Raw genomic sequence first — 26,944 nt, forward strand, 5'->3', positions numbered from 1 at the left:
GAATCTTCAGGAGATCCTGCCCCTTCCCCTTCTTCGGGGTCCATACATTCTTCTCTTAGAGTCCTTCTGGTTTCCTAGTTCCTTTGGTGATGAGGATTGTAGGCTGGTAATCCTTTGCTCTATGTCTAAAATTCATATGAGAGGGGGAGATAAGAAAATGGAGGAACAAGAAGGTTCAGTAGGGGGAAGAATAGAGGAAAGCAGGATGAGAGATTCTGTAACAGTGGGAGCCATTATAGGTCCATGGAGAGATCTGGCACTAGGGAGATTTCCAAGGATGACACCAACTGACAATCTAGATAATGGTGGAGAGGCTACCCTAAATGCCCTTCCCCTATAATCAGACTGATGACTGCCTTACATGCCATCCTAGAGCCCTCATCCAATGGCTGATGGACTCAGTGGCTGACACCCACAGCCACTGAACTGAACTGAACTGTGGAACCCAGTTGCAGAGAGGGAGAAGTGAAGAGCAAAGAGGTCGGGACCAGGCTGGTGAAACCCACAGAAACAGCTGACCAGAACAAGGGGGAGTGCATGGACCCCAGACTGATGTCTGGGAGGCCAGCATGGCCTCTGAACGTGGAGGTCAATGAGGAGGCCTCGGCACTCTATGGGCTCCCTGGTAGTGGATCAGTATTTACCCCTGGTGTAAGAAGACTTTGGGAGCCCATCACATGGAGGGATGCTCTCTCAGCCTGGACACATGGGGGAGGGCCTAGGCCCTGCCCGAGATGATATGATTGACTTTGGGGAACCCCCACGGAGGGCCTTATCCTCCCTGGATGGCAGGGGGGAGGGGGAAGGCAAGGAGCTGGTGGGGGGTTGGGGGAAGGGGAAGAGAGGGAGAAGGAGTTGACATGTGAAGTAGCCTTGATTCTAATTTGAACTAATAAAAAATACTCTCTTGGGAAAATTGAATCTTTGACAAATTATGCATTTGCTTATTCAGTACTTGCTCCATAGCAAAACGTATAGGCACTAACACTAAAGACATTCCAAAAAATCATACAGAAACCTATCACTGTAGAAATGTCCTAAAATTTATACATAAACATTTATATGATGATTTTAAATAGAATTACTCTATAATAGGGCAGCAATGCCTCTACTAGACACAAGGGGATAACAAAACCAAAATGCAGTGCCAAGAATGGGCTACCTCTTTTGGAGTTGTTAGCAATAAGGCCCATAGACATTCCAAACAGGTTATTGTTAGTGCTCTTGGTTACTCTCTAGACCTTAACAGTAAGTCCCAATTGCAGAAGACACCACTCATATGAAAAAACCAAGATGGTACCGACCTGGAAGCTTTAGAACCACTGGAGAGTCTTCACAGAACTAAAATATATTATGGATGTTACTAGAGGAAAATCAGAATCACTAATCTTAAGCAGTTATGAATTCTATAGCAATGGCTGACCTTGGAAGACGTGCCTACTTGTACACAATAGTGGCATGAATATCACCGAAGTAACCAACCACTTTTTTTTGTTGTTTTGAGTTAGGGCCTCCTCCATAAGTTGAAACCCATACCTGGAACTGTTATCAAAACTAAGAAACTGTGTTAAGACAGGTGGGTTAGCTATCCTCTAGTGAAAACCATACATTCAAGAATATATGGGAGTGGATTAAAATACACTGTATAGAATTATCAAAGAACTGCTAAAAATGAGCTAAATAAACACATTTTTGGTCTTAGCTCTAAATATAGAAACTGTTGGATATATAAAAGACAAAATTATAAATACTTTACTCAAAATTCACTCATAGAAATCATTATATTATGGATTTATATAACAATATAAAAATTGCAAATATCTTAGATATACCTAAACACTGATATTATATTACTCTTACATCTAATGAATATATTTCCATCATGACCAAATTTTCCTTTGTGTTATTTAATAATATATTGAAATATCTATTATATATTTTCATTACTATAGCTTTATAGTAGAGCTGGAAGTCAGGAATGGTAATGCCCCAGGAAGTTTCTTTCTTGTACAGAATTGTTTTGACTATCCTGTTTTTTTGTTTGTTTTTTGTTTTGTTTTTCCTTGTGGAGTTCAATTTTTGTTCTTTGGAACTCTGGAAAGAGTTGTGTTGGGATTTTAATGGTAACAAGGAGAACCCTAAGAGAGACATACAAAGATCTCCTGAGAAGGGGAAATAGACAATATCTCTTGAGAAAATTGGGAGCATGGGGGAGGTGGAAGGGAGGAGGGGAGGAGGGGAGCAGGGAAGGAGAACAAATGGGATGTTGAGAAGGGGGAATGGCAGGGAGGGAGAACAAAGAAAGAGATATCTTGATTGAGGGAGTCATTGTGGAGCTAGCAAGAAACCAGACACTAGGGAAATCCCCAGGAATCCACAAAGATGACCCCAGCTAAGAAGCTAAGCATCAATGGAGAGGGTGCCTGAACTGGCCTTTCCCTATAATCAGATTGATGACTGCCTGCATTATCATCACAGAATTTTCATTCGGTAACTGATGGAAGCAGATACAGAGATCCATAGCTAAGCACTGGGTTAAGCTCCCGGAGTGCTAGGATTATAGGTGTGTGCCAAAATGCTTAGTGCCCACAGCAAAATCTCAATCTTATATTTCATTATAGTCATGACATCTCACATTTTGTTTACAGTTTTAAACCAATTAATTTTTCTACAAATAGGATACATCTATTTTCAGCAAGAGAGTTAACGAATAGGGATGTTGCCTTTAGTTATTATTTAAGCAATCAAAATATCCATGAAGTAATTCTCTAAGAACATAAAGAAGCTTGATTTTACAGATCACATTTTAAAAAATAATTTTCTAGCGGAATATCTGTTATTTTTCAGATTTATGTCCTATTGTTTGGTAGAAGTAGTACCTGATTTTCCTTAAAGGATGGGGCACATACTATGAGTAACAAGAAACAAACTTATTTTCTAAAAACACATTGAAGATTCTGTGCTTGCAATGAGTACTTTTCCAAGCATGTTGGGGAACCCATTCCAAGTTCGACAAAATACTTTAGAAAGAAAGTCACATTCTTCTAGGCTTTTGAGGAATCATAGTACAAGTTTCTGCAGTCTAGAAACAAAGTGAGTGGGTGGACCACGTGAGTCTTGAGTACAGAAAGAGTAAGTGATCTTTTGCATTCAAAACAGTGTTTTCTCCACACAGAAAGCTGAGAATGTAAGAAAGCTTCAAATATCATGCTTAGAAAAGGGCACTTTAAATTTAGTTGACAGTAATGAGTGACTATCCTATGCTTAACTTCATAATAAATCATTAACATGTGCTTATTCTCTGTGATGGAGGAGAAAGAACAAAACTTTTAGAGGAGTTCTAAGAGTATTATTTTCTTTTGTTTATAATCACAGCAGTGTACTAATGTTGAGGAAATATTGCTGAAGAGTAGAGGAAAGAGTCTGCTGGATTTGACCTATTATTGAAGAAAGTTGCTACTTGACCTAATGAAATCAGAAATTGATTAAATGCAGTTCATCTAAGGAGAAATATGGTTACAGTGTTACAGCCAGGGTCAGGAGGAAGATGGGGTGATCTTGATCTAGTGATGGAGTACTCAAAGTGTTACACAGACTTGAGAATAGCTCATGCTTCAAGATGCATGGTCTTGGATGCCCAAGAGGCAGAGGGTAAGATCAGCCCCCTAGATGGGAAAGATGAGATTCATCAGAACTTGCTTTGCTCAGATCATAACTAACTAAATCCTCTTATCTAATGATTCATAGGGAACTAAATGTTTTGAAGAAATTAAAACCTGTGTGTTGTATGAAAGTTGAGATTGATGCTAGCTACCATGAAGACACACAGCAGAAGAGCCAGGGTCACATGGGTACCCGGTATAGTCCTGAAACTTTGTGAATGACAGTGTTTGGACAAATGTATTTCAGATTTGTGATTATCAAGTAAGTATTTAATCGTTAATGTTTTTCTTTTTTGAATTTAAACACTAACTTCCATAACATTTTAATGTACATTTTTTTAAAGTCATCTAAACTATTTTTCAACAAAGAGCTCCCTTAATCAATGGACAATGATCAACTAACTGAAATTAATGATTTTAAAAATATTTTGTTCAATACTTTTCTTCAGGTGGTACAGAATAAAATTTGTGCCAGAAGAGATATTTTTATTTTGGGGAGAGGTGATGGAGGAAAAAAACTAAGGTGAATGACCATAGTAATTTATTAAGCGGCTTTGTCCTTCCAATCTTCCAATGACATGATAACCCATAGTAATCTATGAAAATAGTATAAGCTCTTTTTAAGGTAAGATCTTTTTATTTTTCTTCTTAGCTAGATTTGATTTATCTCTGAAAGTTTAATATTGTTTTTTCTTTCTTGGCAGATGGCTTATTTGTCTTATTATTTTCAAGCATTGGCAGGGTTATACTGTTTCATATAAAATTCATAATAAGAAAACCTTTATGATATGTATTTTTATGAGTCTCCAGGACAGGCTTCTCAGTGTGTGTCTCAAACAACTGCTAATTACATGTTTATCTGAGAAAATAGTATGACTTCTTAATTTGGGGCAATAACAAATATATTACAAGTTTTCTTAATTATATACTTACCAGAAAGGACATAAGGGTCATAAGGATAAAATATACTAGTTTGGGGGAAGAGTAGGAAAACAATCAGTTATCAAGATTTTATTTGAAAGGTCTTAATATTAATCATAAAGAAAATTAGATCTTTCTTTAAAAGTTTTCATATTGCAGTTTAAAATGTGAATATTCTTTTGTTGAAATACAGAAATGCCTAATATCTAACATTGTGTGTGTCAGTATTTAATTGAAAAACATTAAAATACAAACAGAAATGATAAAAATAGTATCATAATAAATTGTATATTCATGACCTAGATCCAGTAATCTTGTTTTGGGGACAATATCAGATTTAATCTACCATTATATCCTTATCTTGTCTTGCTAGAGACTATTTTCCTTACATGCTACAAAATCTTCCTTCCCAGTCTTTGTCTTCTTTGTACCATACTGTTCATCCTGGTTTAGAGGTACTACATCACTTTCCTGCCACTTCTGGGGTGTTCAGGGTTCAAGATTTCTAGTTATAACCATTCTGAAATCGTCATTGCTTTGGTGGAGTTGTTGTAGGTCTGAGAGAGCAGGAAACAAGCTGCATGGAAATGACCTTACTGGGAAGTCCCAGTTCTCAGGACCAGGGTTATGGCAAACTCAGAATGAACCATTCCTTAAAAATAACACTGTAAATGGCTACAGAAGGTCCAATGTGATTTGTGCCTTGCATATGATTTCCTTAAGACAATGGGTCAAGATCTAAGCAACCAATTTACATAAGAGACCATACTTTCAGCTTTTGCTGGTGAGAAATATGATTACTTAGATTATTACAAAATATCACTGCAGGTCTATCAAACTTGTTTTCACTTGGCATGATAATGATTACTCCACAGCACAATAAAGGTTTACAGATTTTTAACTTTCAGCATTCTATTAATATCTCATTCAAGACCTCTATTCCTGTCTTCATTCCTGTAACCTCATTATGGTGTATGAATCATCATTAAGCTGTACAATACTGAGAAAGTCACATCAAAATACTTTTGGGATTTTGCAAAATCTGAAGGGAAATGCACTTCCTTTTATTTCTTTTACCATGTGAAATTAAAATCTCAAGTTAATGTTGAGTTCATACACTTATAAGGTTGAAAGTGCTTTATATAACATTTATCCTTCACACTTAGAGATTTTGTAGTTTGGTAATGTTATAGCTATGAGATGGATTACTGCAGAAGGACCACATTTTCTATCTGTTTGTCTGTCTGTTTTTATTTGAAAGCAAAGACAAGTGAAGATAAGGATTTTGTGTACATTTTAGTGGTATTTGCTAAGAAACAACATTCATATTCGATGACTGTGAATATGGGAATAAACCAGAGCTTTGTCTGAAGTACTTGCTGGATGCTGAAGCTTTCCATTAACCAGGACTTCTTAATGACATGCTCTTCTGGGCATTAAGTAATCAAGGGCATCTCTTGGCTCCCTTCTACTGGGTCCTGATGTGCTGCTCCCAAGAATGCCCTGGCTGCCATTTTCACCTGGTGAGGTGCCAGGGGAAGAACCAGCTGCTCATATTTAGACTTTTGCAGCTATGACTCCCGTATCCAATTCTGGCTCCTCTCCTGTATTTCCTGTACCCTCAGGGAGAAGGATGTAGGGTATGTGTGCCCTGCTCCAGCCTTCCATCAGACACCACCCTTGGCTCATACCCTTCTTGGTGCCATCTGCTTGGAGACATAGAGGATAATAAAAGAGCTCCTATTTATTGAGTGCCTGCTGTGAACTAAGTATTTACATCTCTAATTTCAAATTTTCACATGATCCTAGAAGGATGTTATCAGACCCATTTTTATAGATCTGGAAAGGAACACTTGGAAAAGTTAAAAAAGCTCTCCCAAGTAATCTGATGCCATGATTATATTTGGGCCTTTCCTCTTCTCCATCAGTGGGAAAGACTCTCTTTCCTTGGAGAAATCTGTGAGCACTGTGTCTGATTGACTCTTCACTCTCCATAGCAGCCTTCCCTAGGGAGCTGATCTCCTGCTCTCATCCCAGGCTGCTGTCCTGAATTTCTCACAGTGATTTGGCCCTCTCATTGAATTTTCTGGCTTCTTGTCTCTTAGCCTCAACTGATATCTTAAAATATCCGATTAGTACTTGATAGTGTTGGCAGGTTGGAATCATATTTTTTAAAAGAAAGTATATTTTAACTGAACTTTCTGAATTCTCTCGTTGGGAGAACATATTTTTCCCATGTTAATCGGAAAAACTGGACAAAGAAATGACCACCTGTTAGCTGCTAATGATGTTCACATGCTTTTTAAAAAAAGTAATTCTGGCTTTATCTGCTTACAATCTTGGCGACAAAACTCATGGGAACATCAAGGGCACAGGAAGCCAAAGGCAGAAAACAGACAATACAGTTTGTGCTTGGACTACTAATAAGGAAGAAGTTACTGTGAATGTGAGTCCACATAATTATTTAATCTCCAGACAGTGACTTAAAACATGATGTGTGATTTAAGAAACCTACACTTTGGGTGTTCAAATGTAAGACCTAACTCAGAAGGCTTTCACACATGGGAGTTCCTACTCAAAAAAAGGGAAGATTTTAAAAACTCAAGTATAAAATATACTAACAATGATTTCAAACCCATGGTCTAATTTAATATGTTGTGGATAGGTCAATCACTATGCTTTTCAAGTGGAAATGAATATACACATAAGATCAGATGTAACTTTGTTTAAACAGTGATTAACTGTGTCCCACCTTGAAAGAAGTCTTACAACATAACCAAGAAGATACAGACAAGAAATATTTTTGAAAATTAAGATTAGCATCAACAACTAACTGTCCTTTTTATTTGAATAGTAAAATTAATCTAAAAGTGCTGGCATCTTGATTTAAGTTAACTGACTTTTACAGGTTTTATTTTCACTTTTTAGCAAATTTTCACCCAAGTTCAAGTTTGAAACAGATTAACTTTATTTATTCGCTTAACTACAGTGTACAGTTACAAGAGCAGGTTATGAAAGCAGATTTCTTGAGTATCATATGTGTGTTTTAACTGCTTTACACTTTACTTTCATTCTAGATATCTTGGCTACCACATTTAAAATGTAGGGTTAAAAATGGTAATAGTGTCTTTGGATTGATGAGTCAGTATAAGATAAGTACTTGGAACAGCATCAGGGGTATAGTATATGTAAAATACTGTCTGATATTAGTGCTGTTTTAACTTAAAAGTCATTGTACAATTAAGATTTTGACTCAACTAAATACCTGCCTTGCCCCAATCTTTAGACAAGAATGACTTTGCTCTCATACAAAATAAATGACCGTCTTTCCCAATGGGGGAAAATGCAGAGAAAGAGTGAATATTCTTTCCATTGAATTTTTTTTACAAGAGCATTCTAAAACTTTTAATGTAAATACTGTATGTCAGTATTTACTGAGTATGTCAGCCTCAGTTTCTCAAGCACGCTGTTGCAATTTCTTTCCCCATTGCTTCGGGGTTTAGAAGCAAGTCAAGTTCTCTTCCAAGGATATAATTAAATCTGAGGTTTCAGATCCTCTAATCACTGCATCACAAACCCTTGTGTGTTTACTACAAAATATTTACATAATTAACATTAAACATATACTCACAACTGAATTCTAACGCTCTAATCTTATCTTATACCTTATCTCATGAGAAATGAAAGGGGAAAACTCAAGAATGAAAGGAAAACATTATTGAAATGAAATTAACTCTAAATAAAATCTTTTCAAATGCATTGCTGAGACTCCACCAATAACCCTTGTACTTTGTAGACAAAGGCAGTGACAACCATCTTCAATTGCATCATTACACAAATGTGGCTGAATCAGCCTCATGTCCTTGTAGAAAAATATGACATAGGACTTCCAATAATGCCTTCCTTTCTAAAAGGATCTTTACTTAACTTTTCCTGTAACTTGGAGAACTGTGGATCCTAATAATTAATTCAGCTTTGAAAGACCTGTTGCCATACATACACATACTTTACTACTGACATATATATGTAAAAACAAATATAGTCATTTTCACACATTTTTTATTTACATGTATTGAAAGTTCTTTAACTTACTGACTTGTTCTTAAGTTTCAATAGCTACAATCTAACTACATATACCTCTACACAGAGAAAAACCAGCTAAAAATAGCTATTTAGAAGGCTCAAGGAAAATGCTCTAATTTTTAAGGCTGAGAAATTGTTCTATTGATATGAAATATATGTGTGTGTTTGTGTGTGTTTATGTGTGTGTGTGTGTGTGTGTGTGTGTGTGTGTGTGTGTGTGTGTGTGTGTGTTTTTGAGAAGTCTAGCCCTCAGTTTTACTTGGTGAGGTATATGTAATGCTTTAATAATCTCTTTTTGTTGAGAAAGAAAAAAAGGATGGTTAAAAATATATAAAGTTTTGAAAAGCATAATGTAAGTTGCATAAATTGTTCTCACTCCAAATCCAATTGTTTTGTAAATAGAATTTCCAAATGTATGTAACTTCGATAACCACCTCATTCAGATGTTACATTTCCTGTCAACTCTGGGGTATACATTTTAAATCTTCCTGGTATTCTGCAAGTGTGGATAGTTGCATAGGTTGTTGGTTTAGTTGGGCCAAGTGTGGTGGTCACTTGTGTCTTTTAATGTATGAAAATCAAATGGTCTGCATGCCAGATGCTTGACATTTCCCACTCTCAAAATCAATCACCAATCTGAACTCCATGGCCATTACTCAGAGATTCAGAGGTTTGCTGTAAGCAGAGACCATGACCTTGGAACAATTATTTTCTCAAAAGACATTACCAACAATGATGTGAGCAGAATGCCCAGACTGCCCTCCAGCGCATGAATCCCTAGGTAGGAAATGACTACGGACCTTGCAAAGTAGTCTGGCTTTGGCTTAAATCTCATTTTAATACATTTATATTTCATAAGCCCTGCATTTAGAGAGAGGTAAAATGAGCAAGTCAAAGAAAACACTCACTGAAAGACTTCCTGTGCTCGGGTTTCTGTTCTTTGCTATCACTGTGGCAATGACTCAGCAATTCGGTACTGGAGGACCTCTGGAAAGTGAAGAATTCCAGGGACGAAGGGCCACTTGGATTCTTTGGCTAGAAATAATAAACAGTACCTTTAATACTTTTACTAGGAAAAGGATTCACCAAACTACTTTTATCTCGATGCTAAATTCAACTGGGCTTTGGAATAAGGTGATTATTTTGTGATATGGCCTCTATGCTAAGCACAATGCATACACAGAATCGTACATCCAAATGGTGCTTACTAAATGCTATGAATTTTTCAAATAAGTACACATATATCAACTCAGTTAATCCTCCCAGGCATTCTGCAGGTCCCAAATGTAGCAACATTATTAGTACTGAGGAAACAGGCAGAAAGAAAAGAACCAAACTTTCCAAACCGTGCAGCTACTAAATAGGATCTATGTTCAAATTCAGATTTTCCTGGCCCCACACTGCATATTTAAAGTTAATAATCCATGTGTGTACTGTCTTTATATGGGGACTCTATTGATGGTATAGAAAGACTATTTAATTTAGAGTTTGCCCTTAAAAGGATATAATGAATGATTTTAAATATATTATCCTATTCTATAGGATAGTAAAAGCTCTCAAAAATATTTTCTGTATAATCTTATAAATATTAGTGATGTAAAATTAAGTCAATAAGAAACGGTTTCAAATTATTTGAACCTCTAAAACACAAAGTCTAGATGTTTTATTTAAGCCAATTTTCTGAAGTTCTAGGTATCTAACACCCAAGAGAAGAACATTATAGCTTAGCTGGAGAATAATAAAAATGTACAAATGACTTTTACTTTTGATATTATAACAGGAATTATGCTCATAAAGGCATAGACATTTACTTTCCAGAATATATACAAGAGATGACATAAATGGAAAATGTAAAAATGCAGTAGTTTTGAAGCACATGTGTGCTTTTTTACAGCCTCCAGTAAATGAATACCCATGCTATCCTAGAAAAAGAACACTTCATTTTTGAAGGAGCCAAATTAAATGACAGTTACCTCACAAATCCTGTCTGCAAGAAAGGTTCCTAGTGTTCTTTATTAAGCTTAAAATAGCTAATATCTTTCAGCTGTAGGACCCTTTTAGATGTGTGAATGTTATATGCCTCAACAGTAAGATTTCAATAACTACATTTTAATTAATAAATGTAACAGCCCAAACAAATACATACCAATCTGTCAATTGCATTTTTGATAGCATGGAACCAATCCAATATGATGAAGTCAATATCTGACTGGAGAAGGAATTCATTTCCTGTTACTGTTGTGATCTGAGAAGAAAAATTGACAGGTAAGAGTACTATGTTTGTTAGGTTTCTTACATGAAAAAGTCATTTTCCAGAACAAGTTTATCACACGGGCATATTTCCTTATATTCCAGTAATTAATTATCTTTGTGGGAACTAAGAGGACTACTGTCATTTTGAACTTCTGTCTGTAAACTGTTCTCCTCATGTCAAAACAAATGTATGATTGTTTTAGTAATGGAAAGATTAACTCAGAGTAGGGCTAAAGCTGAGTTCCTCTGACTGCAGGAGAAAGAAGACAGGAAGTTGAGGGGTGCAGACAGTACAGACATAAGCTAAAAGCCAACAGAAGTACACTGTGTGTATGTCAGAATTCACTCCGTGTTGTTGGCTTTTCCCTGTCTGTCTTGTTTAAATCTAATAGTATCTCTATATTTGATTTCCTTTTATGGAGGGCTCTAAACAGATTATTTACCAAAGAGACTAATGCTGACTTTTGCAAAAGGCCAGTCAGATGATTAACTTTTGGCCAGTCTTGCTTTCCTATAGTAAAGCTCTATAGGAAAGCCATAAAGGACCACTTTCCTCACAGAGCAAGTATATTTAAATAAAGCTTCATTTGCATATTCGAACCTTTTCTAGAAAGCCTCAAATCATGTCAGTTTCCAAACTCTCAGTGCTGTTAAGTAGTTGGCAATACTTAGCATAGCTATCCTTTTTTATCACAGTGGATCTCTACCTTCAGAAATGAGAGAGGCTATGACCCTATAGAAACACAGCAAGCAATACCCTTGCTTTCAAACATAAAGGGCTCCTTAGGGGGAAATTTGATTAGAGTGGGTATGGACATGCTTTTTGTATGAGGCATCGATCGGAACTGTGAAGATTTTCCCTTTGTATCATTGACGTTTTTTAAATATGTATCTATATAGCAAGAGGACAGTGATTTCTCAATGACTGTCACACATCAAGCCAGGCTACAGAACTTAGAGGACTGGTGTTTCAAGAAACTTAGTCAGGAGCCAGTTACCTTTTCTCAGTCCTACAGGCTCTAATGGGTGAACGGTGAAAGGTGACAAAGGCTCAAACCACAAAAAAAAAAAAAAAAAAAAAAAAAAAATCACACTTCAGGCTGGCGTTCTAGTTCTACCAGTAAAGTGACAAGGTTAACCCCAAATGGCTCATTCTGCAGGTTTCAATAACTTTTAAGGCAACATTTAAGAACAATTATCTTGGGATTTATACCTTTGGGTATAAATAGAACATAATTTCAATTAATGTGGACAAGTATAGTTATTGTTTGAATATTTAATACAATACATGTTGTGTTGGCTTTTGGTCTAAAGATTCTGACACTATTGGATCAGTCAAAATGGCAAATGACGGGTAGTACAATAAACATTTATCAATCTGTGTATGCATGAATCTATAAATTTAACTATCCTTTGTTGTCACTTATGGAAGCTAGGGATTGTCATCAGAACTGCATGGGTGCAAACAAGCATTATCCTTATGATGAGATACACTCAGACCATTGGTCAATAAAATTTCTACAGTTATACTGACTCATTTAAGTCAATATTGTAACATGAAGTATATATGAAATGAGTATGTTTTAGGATGTTACAAATGTTTAACACAGTAAATGGCCCATATTCTCTAGACGTACTATCAATGCTATATGAACTCATATAAACTGACATTTTGCTCCAGAAATATCTGTTGTAAATCGTGGGATTTTAAGAAATCTTTGTCTTCACACATGTGAATATATGTATTTCTTATTTATTTTCAGAAGCCTCTAGAGAGATGTGGTACTACTGTGGACTGCCAAGTACACATTCTTGGGTGACATGAGTTCCAGTGTCAATTCTGGTTCCTTCTTCAGTAGAGAGAGAAGAGGCCAAATTATAAAAAGGGAAAAATTGGAAAGTAATAGGATTAATTACACACCCTAAAATCTGACAGATTACTGGAGCCAATTACTCTTTCTCTCTCTTTTGAAGTAAGATGGCATGTAAAATTTGGGATGCTTCAAAATAGCCATGTGTCCACGAAAAGAAAGCCAGGCTGATATTTTTCTAATTATCTGACTGTCATTGCAATGTTCCTTACTTACATAAAATCCCAAATATTTACTTTCTAAAGTATTGCCTCAGAGGCTACAATCTAAAAACATAAGGTCACTTGTAACTACCCCAAGAAAACTAGTAGTGTCTTCAACTTTTACATTCATTTTAAATGCAAATATTTTGATTACTAATATTTTATACATATCACATTTGTTATTATACACAGAGAAAAATGAGTTTCCCAAGCACGAATGTAGCATAATGTAATCCCTTATACCAGTATAAATAAAATACTATTAAAATTATAAAAGAAACATTTAAAAGAAAAAATGCATAATTAGATTTACTATATCCTGAAGGTTAACAAAAGAGCCAGAATAGTTCAGTTTTTGCCATAGAAAATTCAAACTGTGGCAAATAGATTTCAGCACTGCCTTTGCCGTTTTGACACTAGAAGCACAGTTCAGAATAGGCCTTTTCCTGCTCACATAGCCAAACACAAGCTGTATTTTAAAAGTTTCTTTGTCTAGATATATTACAGCATTAATCATATATAATCAGTGACTTATAAATTCTCCCTGAGAAGCTGGAATAAGGAGATCTGTGAATGCAGCTCCTTTGAATCACCCTATCAGAGGCATCCTGCTCACATCTTCCTCTCTGTCTTCCCAGTAATCTTTGGAGTTCCTAGGCAGTGTGGAGAAGACTGCTACTGCTCTCTACAGTTTAAATGCATCCACTTCTTAATTACAGCCAGTAATTGACTTTGTTCTGCTCCATTCCAGACTCACAGAGAAATGTGCTTTTCGAATCTCTGCCTGGTAAAGTCCACTTAATTCAGCTTTTCAATCTACTTTTTTTTTTTTTTGCATTCTTGCCTCTTCAGAATTTCTGATAAGTGGATTGTGAATCATATTTGCACTTTGAACAATTGAATCTCAAATTTTCAACACAAGGGATGGTGGCAGTGGAGGACATTATTAAAGAATGTTAGCTTTTATTAAACCTTTTGATTGAACAGTGCATGATGCCAATTTACAGTGGTGTACAATGGTGGGCAGAAAGGATCTACTTGTAACGCATGCGGATGTGACCCTTGTGTGCTATCTGGCAGATCCAGGCATAAGGCATTGAAGACTTAAAGCAGACAGAATAGGTTTTGTGAAAGTTGCTGGCCTTCTGCTTAGAATCCCACCTTAGTCAAATAGTTAATGAAATCCTGCATCTGTCCCAGGCTACATTTATGGGGTATATGTATAGCAAGTCAGCAAAGCAACTTATGCAATGTTCATTAGCATTGTTGATGTCCTGTCTGGAGAAATTTACCTCTATATTTCTTGGGGGAGATGTGTGTTCAAACAGCATTTATTGGTTACAATAGTAAACCATGGACCTAAAAGAAGCTGCCACTGTCATTTGAATGCCTTAGACAGTTTTACTCCAAGTGTGGAATCCATCACAATTCGTGTTAGCAATGAATTTATGTCAAAAATATGTAAGCAGTCCACTGACCAACAGGCAGAGTTGGACATTCCTGGGGCTTTTCTGAAGTTCATTTGACAAAAGTTTTCCATGGGCATGGGACTTTGGTCTGTATCTTTGGTACCACCAAAGACAGAGGTTAGGTTGTAAATTCCATAATCCACTGGTAGGAGATGTGGTAGAATAATTTTTTAAGTGAATTGAATATTGTTAACTGAGATCAACTTCAAAGAATAGTATTCTATTTTTAAGAGATTACACTTGTTTTCATAACTGTTGTCCTTTCTGATGTTTTCAAGTATTATTTTCTGCAACAAGGCAGTATTAGATTTTAATTGGTATGAAAAATAACTGTGTATAATGATATTTATAGTTATACAAATTTCTAAGGTTTTATTTGTTAGCATATAAATAAACTTTTTAAATCTTCACTTTTTCTGATTATCAGATATAAATTTATTGTAGAGAATGGGAAAATTAAAAATAAAGAATAAAATTGAAACTGCTCATGGCTACACAGATTAAACATTGCATACATTTGAATTGAGCCATTATCAGTCTTTTGTAAATAACAACTGAATAAATATTGTAATTATCAATGGGTACATTGATGTGCCAGCAACCATAGTTAATTTATAAGTAGTATTGACTTCTTTTTCAGTTGAACTGAAACATGCATAGCATGATTAGTAAAAATACAAGGGTGTCATTGTCTCCTTTCTCTCTGAAGTACCATCTTTCTAGTTGCACAGTACATGCTATGGATAATGTCATGTCCATTGTATGTTTATATGAGACCAATGTTTATGATTGATTACACATCTGATTATCAACAAGGACTGATAAATTATCCATTAAGTACAGGGATCAGTATGTGAAGTTAGTGATGATTGACCTTTACCCCTAAGAACTGTCAACCTTGGCTTCATAGATTATATATATATATATATATATATATATATATATATATATATATATATCAATAGAAAATGACTTATCCTAGGCCCCAACATGAATGGCACAGACCATGCTCATGACAAGGAAGGAGTAACAATTGTGGCTACATTTACATTTTGGAATTATGTATAACTGTTTGACCATGATAGGTTATTTTAGAAGGTTGATTGTATCAGACTTTATGGTATTGAGGACATGAATACTACCATTTGACATCCAAAGTGAAGCCAGCTTTAGTGATTTCAAAGCACTTAAACATCTCCAGTGAAGCTTCTCTATATCATAAAGTAATTTTTCAAATGAAGTAAATGAGTAAAATAAGATGCCATTCTGTCAAATTGGCATCATTTTAACTGATAGAATTAAGAGATTGCAAAAACCTTGACTTCTAATGTAATTGTTGAACACTCACAGTTGTATTCAATGGAGAGCTACCTAATTTGACAGAAAGGACCCATGATGATTTCATGTCGGCTACAAAAGCTATAAAAATTACTGTAAACAAACTTGTAGTTGATCAGTACTTATAGCATAGGAATGGACTTTAGGAGCCCATCCCACATGGAGGGATACTCCATGAGCCTAGACACAAGGGGGTTGGCCTAGGCCCTATCCCAAAGAATATGACAGAATTTGAAGACCCCATATGGAAGGCTGCACCCTCCCTGGGGAGCAGAAAGGGTATGGGATATGTAGGGTGTTAGTTGGCAGAGGGGGGGGCAGGGGAGGAGAGGAGGGAGGGGGACCTGGGATTGACATGTAAAATAACTTTCTTTGTAATAAAAACTGAAAAAAGTAGCAGAAAAAGACAAAAAAAAATCTTGTTCACTTGCTGCTCTGTTAAAGAAGGAGCAGTACAAATATCAACAGCATCTCTATCCTGATGCTTATCTTTTTTGTTCCTCTTTTTGCAGATAACTACTGGTTTGTTATGAAAAATAATATGTTTATGACCAATTTGAGGCATTCAGAAATTTCAAGCCCTAGAAAGAGCTCAAATAACCTTGCATTTGCTTGTCATTCACATTTTGCTTAGACTTAGCATTTGACAAAGAACTCAAGAAGATATTCCATCTTAAGTATGCTGAAATTATGCATAGGAAATGTATAATAAAATATACCTAATGACCAAGGAGACTCAAGCCATATTAAATGGTATGGCTATAGTGGTTCTAGAAACAAGTAAGAGGAAGGAAATCTGATTACTATTACATTTGGAGTTTTCATGATGGTATCATTGCACTTGAATTAAATTAAGTAGAAATAAAAGTTATGTCAAAATATACTACACTTATCTGAAGTGAACATGAATTATTTTGTGATATTAATTTTGGCTATATCTTTATTTAATCCTCAGTGAATAAAATATAGATGTATATTTTGACTATGTCATAATGAGATAGCAAGACCTAAACTTGGAGCCATAGAAGCTTATAAAGAATAACAATTCAGGTTAACATTGTTTTTATCTTGCATCATACTCATTGCTATAGATGATCAAGTACAGGTTGTTGTGGTTATGCTCAAAGTTCAATTACTGGGTCTCAAAGGTGTTTATGACCACTGAAGGAATTATATTATCGGGTCTGTCTGTCTCAAATTGCAGTCTCCTTGAGTAACTCCAAACTTAAAAAACAAAACAAAACAAAACTTGTCAGAGCAAAGCTTACATAAATGAAGGGTGAAACATCAGCCTCAAGTGAATGGTCTTCAGTGTGTCTTCCAGAATGCTCCTTGCTATTTTGTGAGAAAGTATCTATCTTGTGCTCCCAGTGTTGCTGGATGTTAAGTAAATATATGCTGATTACAAAAAAAAAAAAAACAAAACGTTGCTTTGGTAACTCTCTTATTAAAATGCATTTGTAACCCCCATCTGTCATGAAAGGTTATAACTTTGTTTGCTTTGGAGAGCAGCCCTATTCAGGGTTACCCTAGCAAACAATGATAGCAGTCTTCAGAAGTTGTGTGAGGAACAAGCCACTAGGGACCCACTTTTATTTTAATTGGCACACACAGACACTTTTCTGGTCTGTCAAGAAGATCAAGCTAATATGCATGGAGGGTGTTATATTCTCACTTTGGGGAGCGGTAAAGCTCCCTTTATTTAAGTAATTTAAATGATAGACTGCAAAAACTTTGCAAGTCAGAAAAATGTTTTATACTTTCTTAGGGAATATTTGTTTTAAGGGACGGAAAATGTTCTACATATCTAAAAGATGTTGAACTCCATGTTATAATTGCCTTGTTTCTTCTGACGCTGTGAACTATTCCTAAATCTGCATCCACTAAATCAGCCTGGCCACCAATGGATCCTGCATTTCCACAGCTCCCTCTGTGTCAACAAATGTGTATTCATTAGTTTCCAGATGTTTATTGGATATGTTTTCAATGCATTTGGGTGATTGATTTGCATGCAGGTTTATTGGAAACCTCAGTGGTGTTATCATATCAACATAACCTGCCCATGTAAGCAATTTCTTATTTAATGAAAAGTAAACAAATGTTGAGCTACACACTCGACAGATCTCAAGAGCATTCTGAAATATAAGGTTTAAGGGCAGCCTTTCAAGAAACAATGCTTTTTAATTGAAATTGAACTGTACTTTTGACACTTAAATAATTTGGTCCATGAATTCTTACATCAGAGGTTTGTTCTGCATAATTAAGTTGGCCCTGTAGTGCACACTCATACCCATGTCCCTTGCCAACTGTTTATTAGCAATATATTTAAACTCCATAGCCATGTCACACAAACAAGCAAATGAAACCTCACTTTCATTATTTATCTGTGTTAAAATGTTTTAAGCATTGAGAAACAGTCCTCTTAATATTCATGAAAGAATACTGCCCAAATGATTAGAAGCCAGTTCAGCAGTTCCCAGAGTTGTGACCTGAGCTGAAGTCTCCTGTGGTGCTTACATGAACAAACAACCGGGGAAGTGAAGGAAAAAGCTGATGGCATGTGACTTATCTAACTAGTTCCTTGCTTGGGAAGAGTATTCATCTCAACATAAATGAATCATTCCAGGACTTGTGTCCTCTGCTCCCACTCCTGCCATGAGTCCACTTATACCCTGAGCTATATTCATGTTTGTCCATTAACTCACCAAGTCACGTGACAATTGGACACATGTTGCCTTCATCATTTTCAAAGTGAAATGAGTTTTTATTGTTTTTATTCAATTAAGGATCAATTTAAAGGTTTTTTTTTTTTTAAATTGAGAAACCCAGTGTAGTGGAACTTCCTGGAATCTATGAGGGTACCCCTACTGAGAACTCCTACTAATGGAGGATACAGACTCTAAACTGGCCATCTTTTGTAGCCAGGCAAGTCTTCTAGTAGTGGTACTGGGTTATATTCAGCTGAATTGTTGGCTGGGGGTGTCCCATGGAGATCATTAAACAACCCAGGCAGATGCTAACACAGACGACCGCTCTCTGAAAACTGACAATAGGGTCCATCATGAAAGACAACATCCACACAGCTCACTGAAGAAGTCATGCTGGTGCCTGCATAGAGTTTCCACCCCTCTGTTCTAGTATTTTTGGTGCAAGAAGTTACTCTTCATGCTACAGAAAGAGAAACCTGGACACCAACCCAGCCACAAAACCTCCAACCTATAATCTGTCCTGCTTGCAAGATGTGCTGGGGCAATGGTGGCTTAGAAATCGTGAGAGTGGCCAACTCATGTTTGGATTAACTTGAAGCCAATATGGTGAGAAGAAGCTCATGCTCCACACTGCCTGGATGACAAGGAATCTGATAATGGGAAGCCCAGAGACCTAGGTGGAACCAAACATAACTGGCAAAAAAAAAAAAAAAAAGCCAATGAAATGATTCTTTGGATATTCTTCTGTACTCATAGATCTGTGCCCTGCCCAGTGATCATCAGACAGGCTTTCCCTCATAGAGATGGGAGGGGTTACAGAGACACAGACAGACAATATGTGTACACAGAGTGTAAACTGGAGGTCCCCATTGGATTGTCCCCTTGGAGACCAGAGAGAACCAAAAAAGGGAGGAAAGATTATAAGAGTCAGAGGAAATGGAGAATGTGGCCCACTGAATCAATTCAGCAGGGCTCACATGGATTCTCAGAGACTGAAACAGCTAGCAAGGGGCCAGAATGGATCTGCATGAGGTCCTCTGTGTATATGTTGTGGCTGTTAGGTTGGTGTTTGTGTGAGACTCTTAACAGAGAGAGCAGGTGTATCTCTGGCACTTTTGACTGCTGTTGGGACTCTTTTCCTCCTATTGGGTTGCCTCATCCAGCTTTGCCTTATTGTATCTTGTTTTTTTTTTTTCTTTATGACTGTCATCTCTTGGAGAGCTGTTGTTTTCTGAAGAGAAAATGGAGGGGCAGTCTGGGGAAAGGAAATATGAGGAGATCAGGGAAGAGTAAAGGGAAGGAAACTGCTGTGGTTGGTGTGTATTATATGAGAGAAGAATCTATGTTCTATGAAACTTTGATAAATAAATAAATAAATAAATAAATAAATAAATAAGAAAATTATCTTAAAAGTACAAAACCTCCCTTTCCATAGGATAGGCTAAATTTATACTTTTCCCTGTATCCATTTGGTATCTATTCACAAACCCTATGTGCTTTTCTTACTATAAGCAGCATGTACACCTTTATGAAAATTTGTGATCATGCAGCTCTGTGAAGGACTATTCTCCCCCATGTGGACTGAGTTACCGTGCCTTTCACATTCTCCATCACATCAGTCATATCTCTTCCAGTCCACAGAGGGCAGCCCCAGCAAAATGATCTATGCAATTTGGAACTCTCATCACATCATTGTGTGATTGTTGTTCAGAAGCTTGTCCCACCTGGGACTGTGCAATAAAAGTCCTTTCAGTGGGCTGTGACACCATGTGTGCTCTGGCTCCTTCTGCTCCACAATTTTCTTCTCTTCAGTTTCCCTTTGCAATTCTAGAATTCGGACATACAGAAATCATTTTGTTCCCTAACTATCCTATCCTAAAATTTTTGTCTCTTCCCTTAGACAAGATGGTTCCTGCTGCCACAAACCCCTGGCTTCCCCTAGCATCTCATCCTTATCAATTTAGATCTTACTTTTTCAATAAAGGCTTCCCTAAAGTGGACACCCCTACATGAGCTGTTTCTCCTTTGTCACACACACAACAGAAATCTACATTTCATTTCCCTGTGGGTCTTTCTATTCTCCTATTATGCTCTAATCACTTTGAGGTCATTGGCAAATGCCTGTGTGTGACTGAGCAACTGACAAATATAGAAGCCATTAAGATGGTAAATAGATCCACTTTATTCATTATAGTGAATGCATAGAATTTTATTGTTTTATATATCATGATAAATTTAACTCATCTTCTATTACAATAAAATCTGAAAGGTGCAAAAATGTTTCATTAATTCACATAATATAGGTAAGGTAACTTTGAAATCCATTACCATCCACTTTAGTAGGACAGAGTAGGAAAAACATTCTGAACACTGAGAAGAGCTGTCAAAGGAATCTATTTTTCCATAACCAACACAATCTAGCCTTCAGAAAATAGGTTTATAAACTGCAGGAACCAAGAAATACCAAGGGTTGTTTGGATTTCAGTGCTTTTAATTGAATTCCCAAGCCACTCTGATTTGGGGAGGGCTAATCCATACTGTCCAGGCATCCTACTGTGTGACTGAAAATTCCTTCCTGTGAGATGTGGTATAAGAAAATGGACATGGTTTCTAGAGTTTTGGAGCTAATTCAGTTTCTTGGAGGACCACAGTGACATAGAATATTTGTTGCTGATTCCTTAGAGCTTTAGCCATTGGCTTCACTGAGGCTACTGAACAAGGAAACTTTACTGGGAAATAATACTATTCATACCACTAATACTTCCATGTAGATACATTAGCTAATTTTCAGATATGGTGACTTAAGCAAATGAAAGTATTATCACTCATACAAGCCTATTGCTAGTAAGTGCTGAGGTTGTACAATAGGAATAAAAGATGCCTCCATATGTAAGTATTTCTGTGCTATTGTAACATACTTGGCAATGATTTTGAGTGTTTATAAAACATTCAAGAGTTGTTCCATGTCTACTTACATTAATGAGAACACCTGTTAGCTTTAGTGCCATACAGACTTATTTGCATCAGATTCAGGTTTTCACATACTGTACATCACTTTTTGAAACAATTAGATGCTTATAGAGAAATACAGCTCAGGGAAAAACAGCAGCTTGAATGCCTTCCGGCCCAAGACAATTCAACTCCAGGTTTCGGCGAACACCAGAAATCTGTTGAATTATAATACTGCCACTTAGAAATGAATGTAGGTGTACTTTATCGTTCCTACATTGAGGAAATATAAAAATCTGTGCCTTATTCCTCAAGTAAAATCACAGCCAGCTACAATAGTTTCAAGACAAAGATGGCAGCAAGTTAGGAACTAGGAAAAGAAAAATTCTCTGTGGTCCCAGGGGCCTCCTACCAAAAAGCTCGTCTTTGCCAGTCTTCCAAAGCTTGAACTAATGGGGGGCATGTACAGGTGTGAGTGCCTCTCATGTCATCTCCAGCCCTTTCCTGGAAAGGGAGCCCTTTCTCTGTGATGACAGAGCTCAAAGGCACGAAGATGCTTAGTCTCCGAGTCTCCCAGGCTTTTGGTCATTGTAGCACAAACATACCAAAAAAGAAAATGTGAACCATTCTTCACAAAAGACAGAGAGTTTGCTTTACTATTTCCCTGAGTAAATAATCACAACTTCTGTAGGTCCCACTCTATGACATGTTTGTCTACCACTCCACAGGGATGTTAAAGATTCTGTGAATTTAAATATTTTCAGTTATTGAAGAGAGCACTTGTACAGTTCGTCGAATCACAGCCTCTATTATCATCATTATATTTGAGAGGTGCAATATTTACACCAAAATGACTCAGTTGGTGATATATTCTAAAGATAAATGTGTATTTATGATCTACAGAAGTGTGATTTATAACTCTTTTCTCAGACACAAACAAAATCCTCTATGCTGTCTAGTAAACATAGATTAGCCAAGGCATATGTGGTGCATGATTCCCCATGACAAATGCCACTTTGTCCTAGGGAATGAGGAAAGACAAACTGTAGATCACAAGAAGTCACAGTCTACTTCATCTGCAGCCTGGCTATGTGCTTTGGGCAGATAAAGCAAGATTAAACAAGGACCCACGTGACATTTTCTGCCAGGATTCCAAGCTACATAATTCAAGAAGGAAAGGTAAAACTTGGCTTTTGGTTTCTAATCATTTTAATATTATACTGGATCAGGAGTTTAATGATGTTAGTTTTTGAATTCTTTATTAACTAGCATCATCATTCATTAATGTTGATAGACTGTTTAATTATGGAGCTAATGAATGAGGAGGGATTTCTCTTTTTCCATTATCTATAAGCTTAAATAAAGTGAAGAAATAGACATTTATACCAAAAATGCAAAAAAAATGTAATTTTGCCTATGGGAAAATACCTGTTAATTTTGAGTGATTATCACTAAATGAAACATGATGCCATGTATGGTGGAACAACACCAATGATCTCAGCACCTGGGAGGCAGAAGCAAGAGGATTTTGCAAATTCCAGGCTATGGGGTGGGGGGGAGATTACACACAGAATGAGAAAATTTCTCAAAACAAACAAACATGCTTCTAAAATTATAGTTTGGTGGTGTATAACATACACAGTGGAGATAAATAATATATGTGGAGGTAAATAACATACATATATATTCATATATATGGATGAAGACACCCAGAATTGAACAACACTTACAGAAAGTGACCTATGACTATATTATACAGCAAAATGTATCAACTGAACAATAGGCCACCTGATAACAAGCTATCTAAGATGACCTATCACCCCATGCTACGGTACAACTGTGTGCCCAAACCTAAACACACCTTATTCCATGCTACAAAATGGTGCTTATTTTGGAAATAGTAATTTGTACAAATGACAATGTTAGGAATGAAAATCCTAGTTGTACCATTAGTAAGGGGGCCATAGAATGTAATGTCCAAACTGCTGTCTTGAAGCCAACCACCAATACTTTAATAATCCTAGGAATAACTTACCTAATAAAATGGGTGTAAACCAGATCAAGTTTTGCACATACTGGGACACATGCATTGTTAGTAGTCCTTCATAACACAGGGAGTCACTTAAGAACCACCAATCTTGATTGCCAACTAAAGATCTGCCATGGTTTCAACTCTAGGAACTGAAGCAATGCCCAAAAAGTTAGCAGTAGACTTTGTTCTCAAAAAGTCTATACAGCAGGGCATACAAAACCAGCACAGGAAGCAACTGACTCATAGTTATGATGGAAATCCAAGGATTCTTATGGAAAGTGCTAGCTTCTCTTATAGTAAAGTGTAATGCTCAGAGAAAAGATTGGAAGAGAATCTTAAAAGCTAAGAGAGGTTAAATAGAAGAAAAGAAGGGGACGGTACTACACATGTGACAGGAACACCTTATCCAGGGATGGTAGGGTGAGGAAAATATATTCCTGGAGGACACAGAGGGGCTGCTCACCAGTGCTCACATGACCTCTTGCCCTTCACTCACCCTTCAGATGGAGTTACCTTAGCACTTTCTTGTGAGCCATACTTCTCCTTACTTGGACGTGCATTTTTTTCTTTAAAGATTTGGTGTTGATATGTGTACGTGCATATTTGTCCTATGTATATACAAGTGCAGTACTTGTCGAAGACAGATCCAAATGGTATTGGATCCCATTGGAGCTGAAGCTGCAGGTGGTTAGGAGTCACTGAAAGTGTTCTGGGAACTTAACTCAAGCTGGTGAGCTTTAGGCTCCTGCCTGCCTCCATCCTACACCAAGGCTTGGGCTACAGCCATGCACATCCTCATGACTGGCTTCTGACATGATTGATTGGGATGTGAACTCAGGTCCTCATGCTTGCACAGCAGGAACTTTACCCATTGAGCCATCTCTACAAACTCTCTAAATCCTCATCCCTGAAACTTCTTTTGAATTACCTTACAGATAGAAGGTTTTCTTATGGCATTTTCATACATATATAGTTTTGCTTTACACCACTCAGCCTTTGCTGCTCTTGATTATCCTACCATTCCATCCCTAGTACATTCCCTGCTACTTTCATATAATATGTATTCTATTGCCTTCCCCATCTTTCTCCCTAAAATCTTCCCTTTTTTTGCTTCCTATCATGGATCCAGTTCTACTTTTCTTATCTATATATACATTAGTTCCACAGTAGTACTTCCCAGTTCTAGCCCTTCTCCTACACACTTCATAAATCTATTTTTGTTTATGGATGAATGAGATTCCATTGTGTAAATGTAAAATATTTTCATCATCCATGAATCAGTTAGTGGACATCCAGGATGATTCTGCTTCCTGGCTTTCATAAGAACAGAAATAAACATGGGTGTACAAGTGTTTCTCCATTGGGAATTAGTTTAGCTAAATATTAGAATTATGAAGTGACAAATCTATTAGTGCACTTTTCTTCCATGTTAGGCGCTTTTTCATAACTTTTGGGATAACTTCCTTGCTGCTGACTGGAATAGTATAAACTCTCTGTATCCTCTCTTTTCTATATAGTCCTAATTTGAAACTTTATATTTTGTCTACATTTTTTCTGTTTTTATTCTCCATATTAATTATGATTAAGTTATTTAAAATCTGTGCTTTTACATTTATACCTATAGTTAAAAAAAACAGTTAACACCTACCTCATACAACATCAAGAAGGCTATAGGAAATAGAATCTAGGACAAACATTACAACAATGTCTGACGCATAGTAAGCACAGCAATACTGTTAATATTTTTGCTGTAGTTACTTGACTGATTATAGAATGAATGAAAGCTTATTCAGTTTGTTGATTCAGTATAGTTGTGCCACCAGCTAACAGAAGGCCTTGTGATTTAGGTAGCATCTGGCTTGTTAGACCAGAAGAAAGAAGTGACTGGCCACTCGGAGGACATATCAATAAGCCTCATCACAGGGTCAGAGAAGAAGACTTTTTTTTTCACAGCCACTCTCTGACTATTAAGCCAACACTCTGTTTTAGGTGGGGTCTGCCAATGTATCTCTCTGAAAAGATGGTATACCACCCCTACTTAATGATCAGTGCCTCTTCCACAGATGCCTGAATTTTCTAGCACTCTTTCTATTGATAGGGATTTTTGCTTCCCTTTTCACAAAGCCAAGGGAGCTTGTTTCTCTCCCTTTGACTTTTAAGGTGATTGAGGTTTGAATTAAGACTGTTCCTTTACCCTAAGAAGACCTTACATAATCTCCTGCTCTTTGGGTAGAGCAATTACTTGGCCATCCATCAGTACTGAGTTCTGTCAAGCTCAGCTTCTCGATGGCTTCATGGTTTGTCACCACTTATTGTGGTGGCTTAAGTAGTGGACTCAGCTGGTATAGGAGTTTTTGCTAGCCACAATGTAAGAACTGGGTCTAACATTCTACAATGTTTTTTCAATCATCACTGACTCGTTCCCCTCTACCAGTACTTGAAATCCACCATCCAACAGCCTCACATATCTAAATCATGACACATGTGATTATAAACTTGACATGTAATTTAAGGATTAGGACAATTGCTGAGGTTCTTATCTAATATTCAGGAATTCCACATAATCTGGGTGTGGTACACACCTTTAAGCCCGTAATACTTGGGAAGGATGAGTTTTAGAAGTTCAAGGTAATATTCAGATGCAATAGTGAGTTCAAGGCAATCCTCAGGATTTTTTTTTTCAAAAAGAAAAAAAAATTAGAATAATCAATGCATACTTCTAAGGCAACTTGGTTATTAGATTATCTGGAAATAACCATGATAGTATAGTCAGTGAATGCCCAAATGTATTTTAAGTCTTTGTTGGGCTGGCAAGATAGCTCAGCAGCTAAAGATGTTTGCCAAGACTGACACCCTGAGTTTGATTCCTGGAATCCACATAGTGGAATGAAGAAAGCAATTTCCACAAGTTGTCTGCTGGCTTCTATGTGCATGCCCACACAATACACAAATAAATAAACATTTTTTAAAAGAAAAAGTCTTAGTTATTTCTGGTTATAATGAATCTCTTCAAACAGCCTATGTTCTCTGGTCTAATTTTTGTTGTTTGTATTCTGTCCGGCAGACATGCTGCTTTCCAGTGGTACCAGTTCAAACTTTCCCTATATGTCTTACTAAAATATAGCATTTGGCCAGCTAGATCAGGCCAGTCTCATTGTCATTAACCAGATAATTCCCAATGTTAAGCAATACTCTAACTTGATTGAATGATATCTAAGATACCAATGTAGAGCTGTCCCTCTAATTTCTGAGGCTTCCCTTAAACTAGTGTGCCATTTATTGTCTAAAGTCCTAGGGATTAATACTTTAAAGAGAACATTTTTCTCATGAGAACATTTTCTATTATGAGAACCAACACTGAGTTTGTAATCTGCTACCCTTGATGAATGGCTTATAGCATTGGGTCTACAGTTTACTGAGTTTCCTCCACAATTTTCTTTAAAAGTTGGAGATTT

General features: G+C 36.7%; 1 protein-coding gene across 1 annotated transcript in view; it reads right to left on the bottom strand.

The window, feature by feature from the left end:
* The window catches only part of Arhgap15 (Rho GTPase activating protein 15), a 574,586-nt gene that overhangs the window by 292,085 nt on the left and 255,557 nt on the right, over positions 1-26,944 (bottom strand). Inside the window, exons 7-8 of the mRNA XM_035447073.1 lie at positions 10,813-10,911; positions 9,575-9,701 (exon numbers count right to left, since the gene is read on the bottom strand). Coding sequence (XP_035302964.1) covers positions 9,575-9,701; positions 10,813-10,911 — 226 coding nt within the window. The remainder of the gene's footprint in view (positions 1-9,574; positions 9,702-10,812; positions 10,912-26,944) is intronic.

Source organism: Cricetulus griseus, chromosome 6 (assembly GCF_003668045.3).
Source record: "Cricetulus griseus strain 17A/GY chromosome 6, alternate assembly CriGri-PICRH-1.0, whole genome shotgun sequence".
Classification (NCBI taxonomy): domain Eukaryota; kingdom Metazoa; phylum Chordata; class Mammalia; order Rodentia; family Cricetidae; genus Cricetulus; species Cricetulus griseus.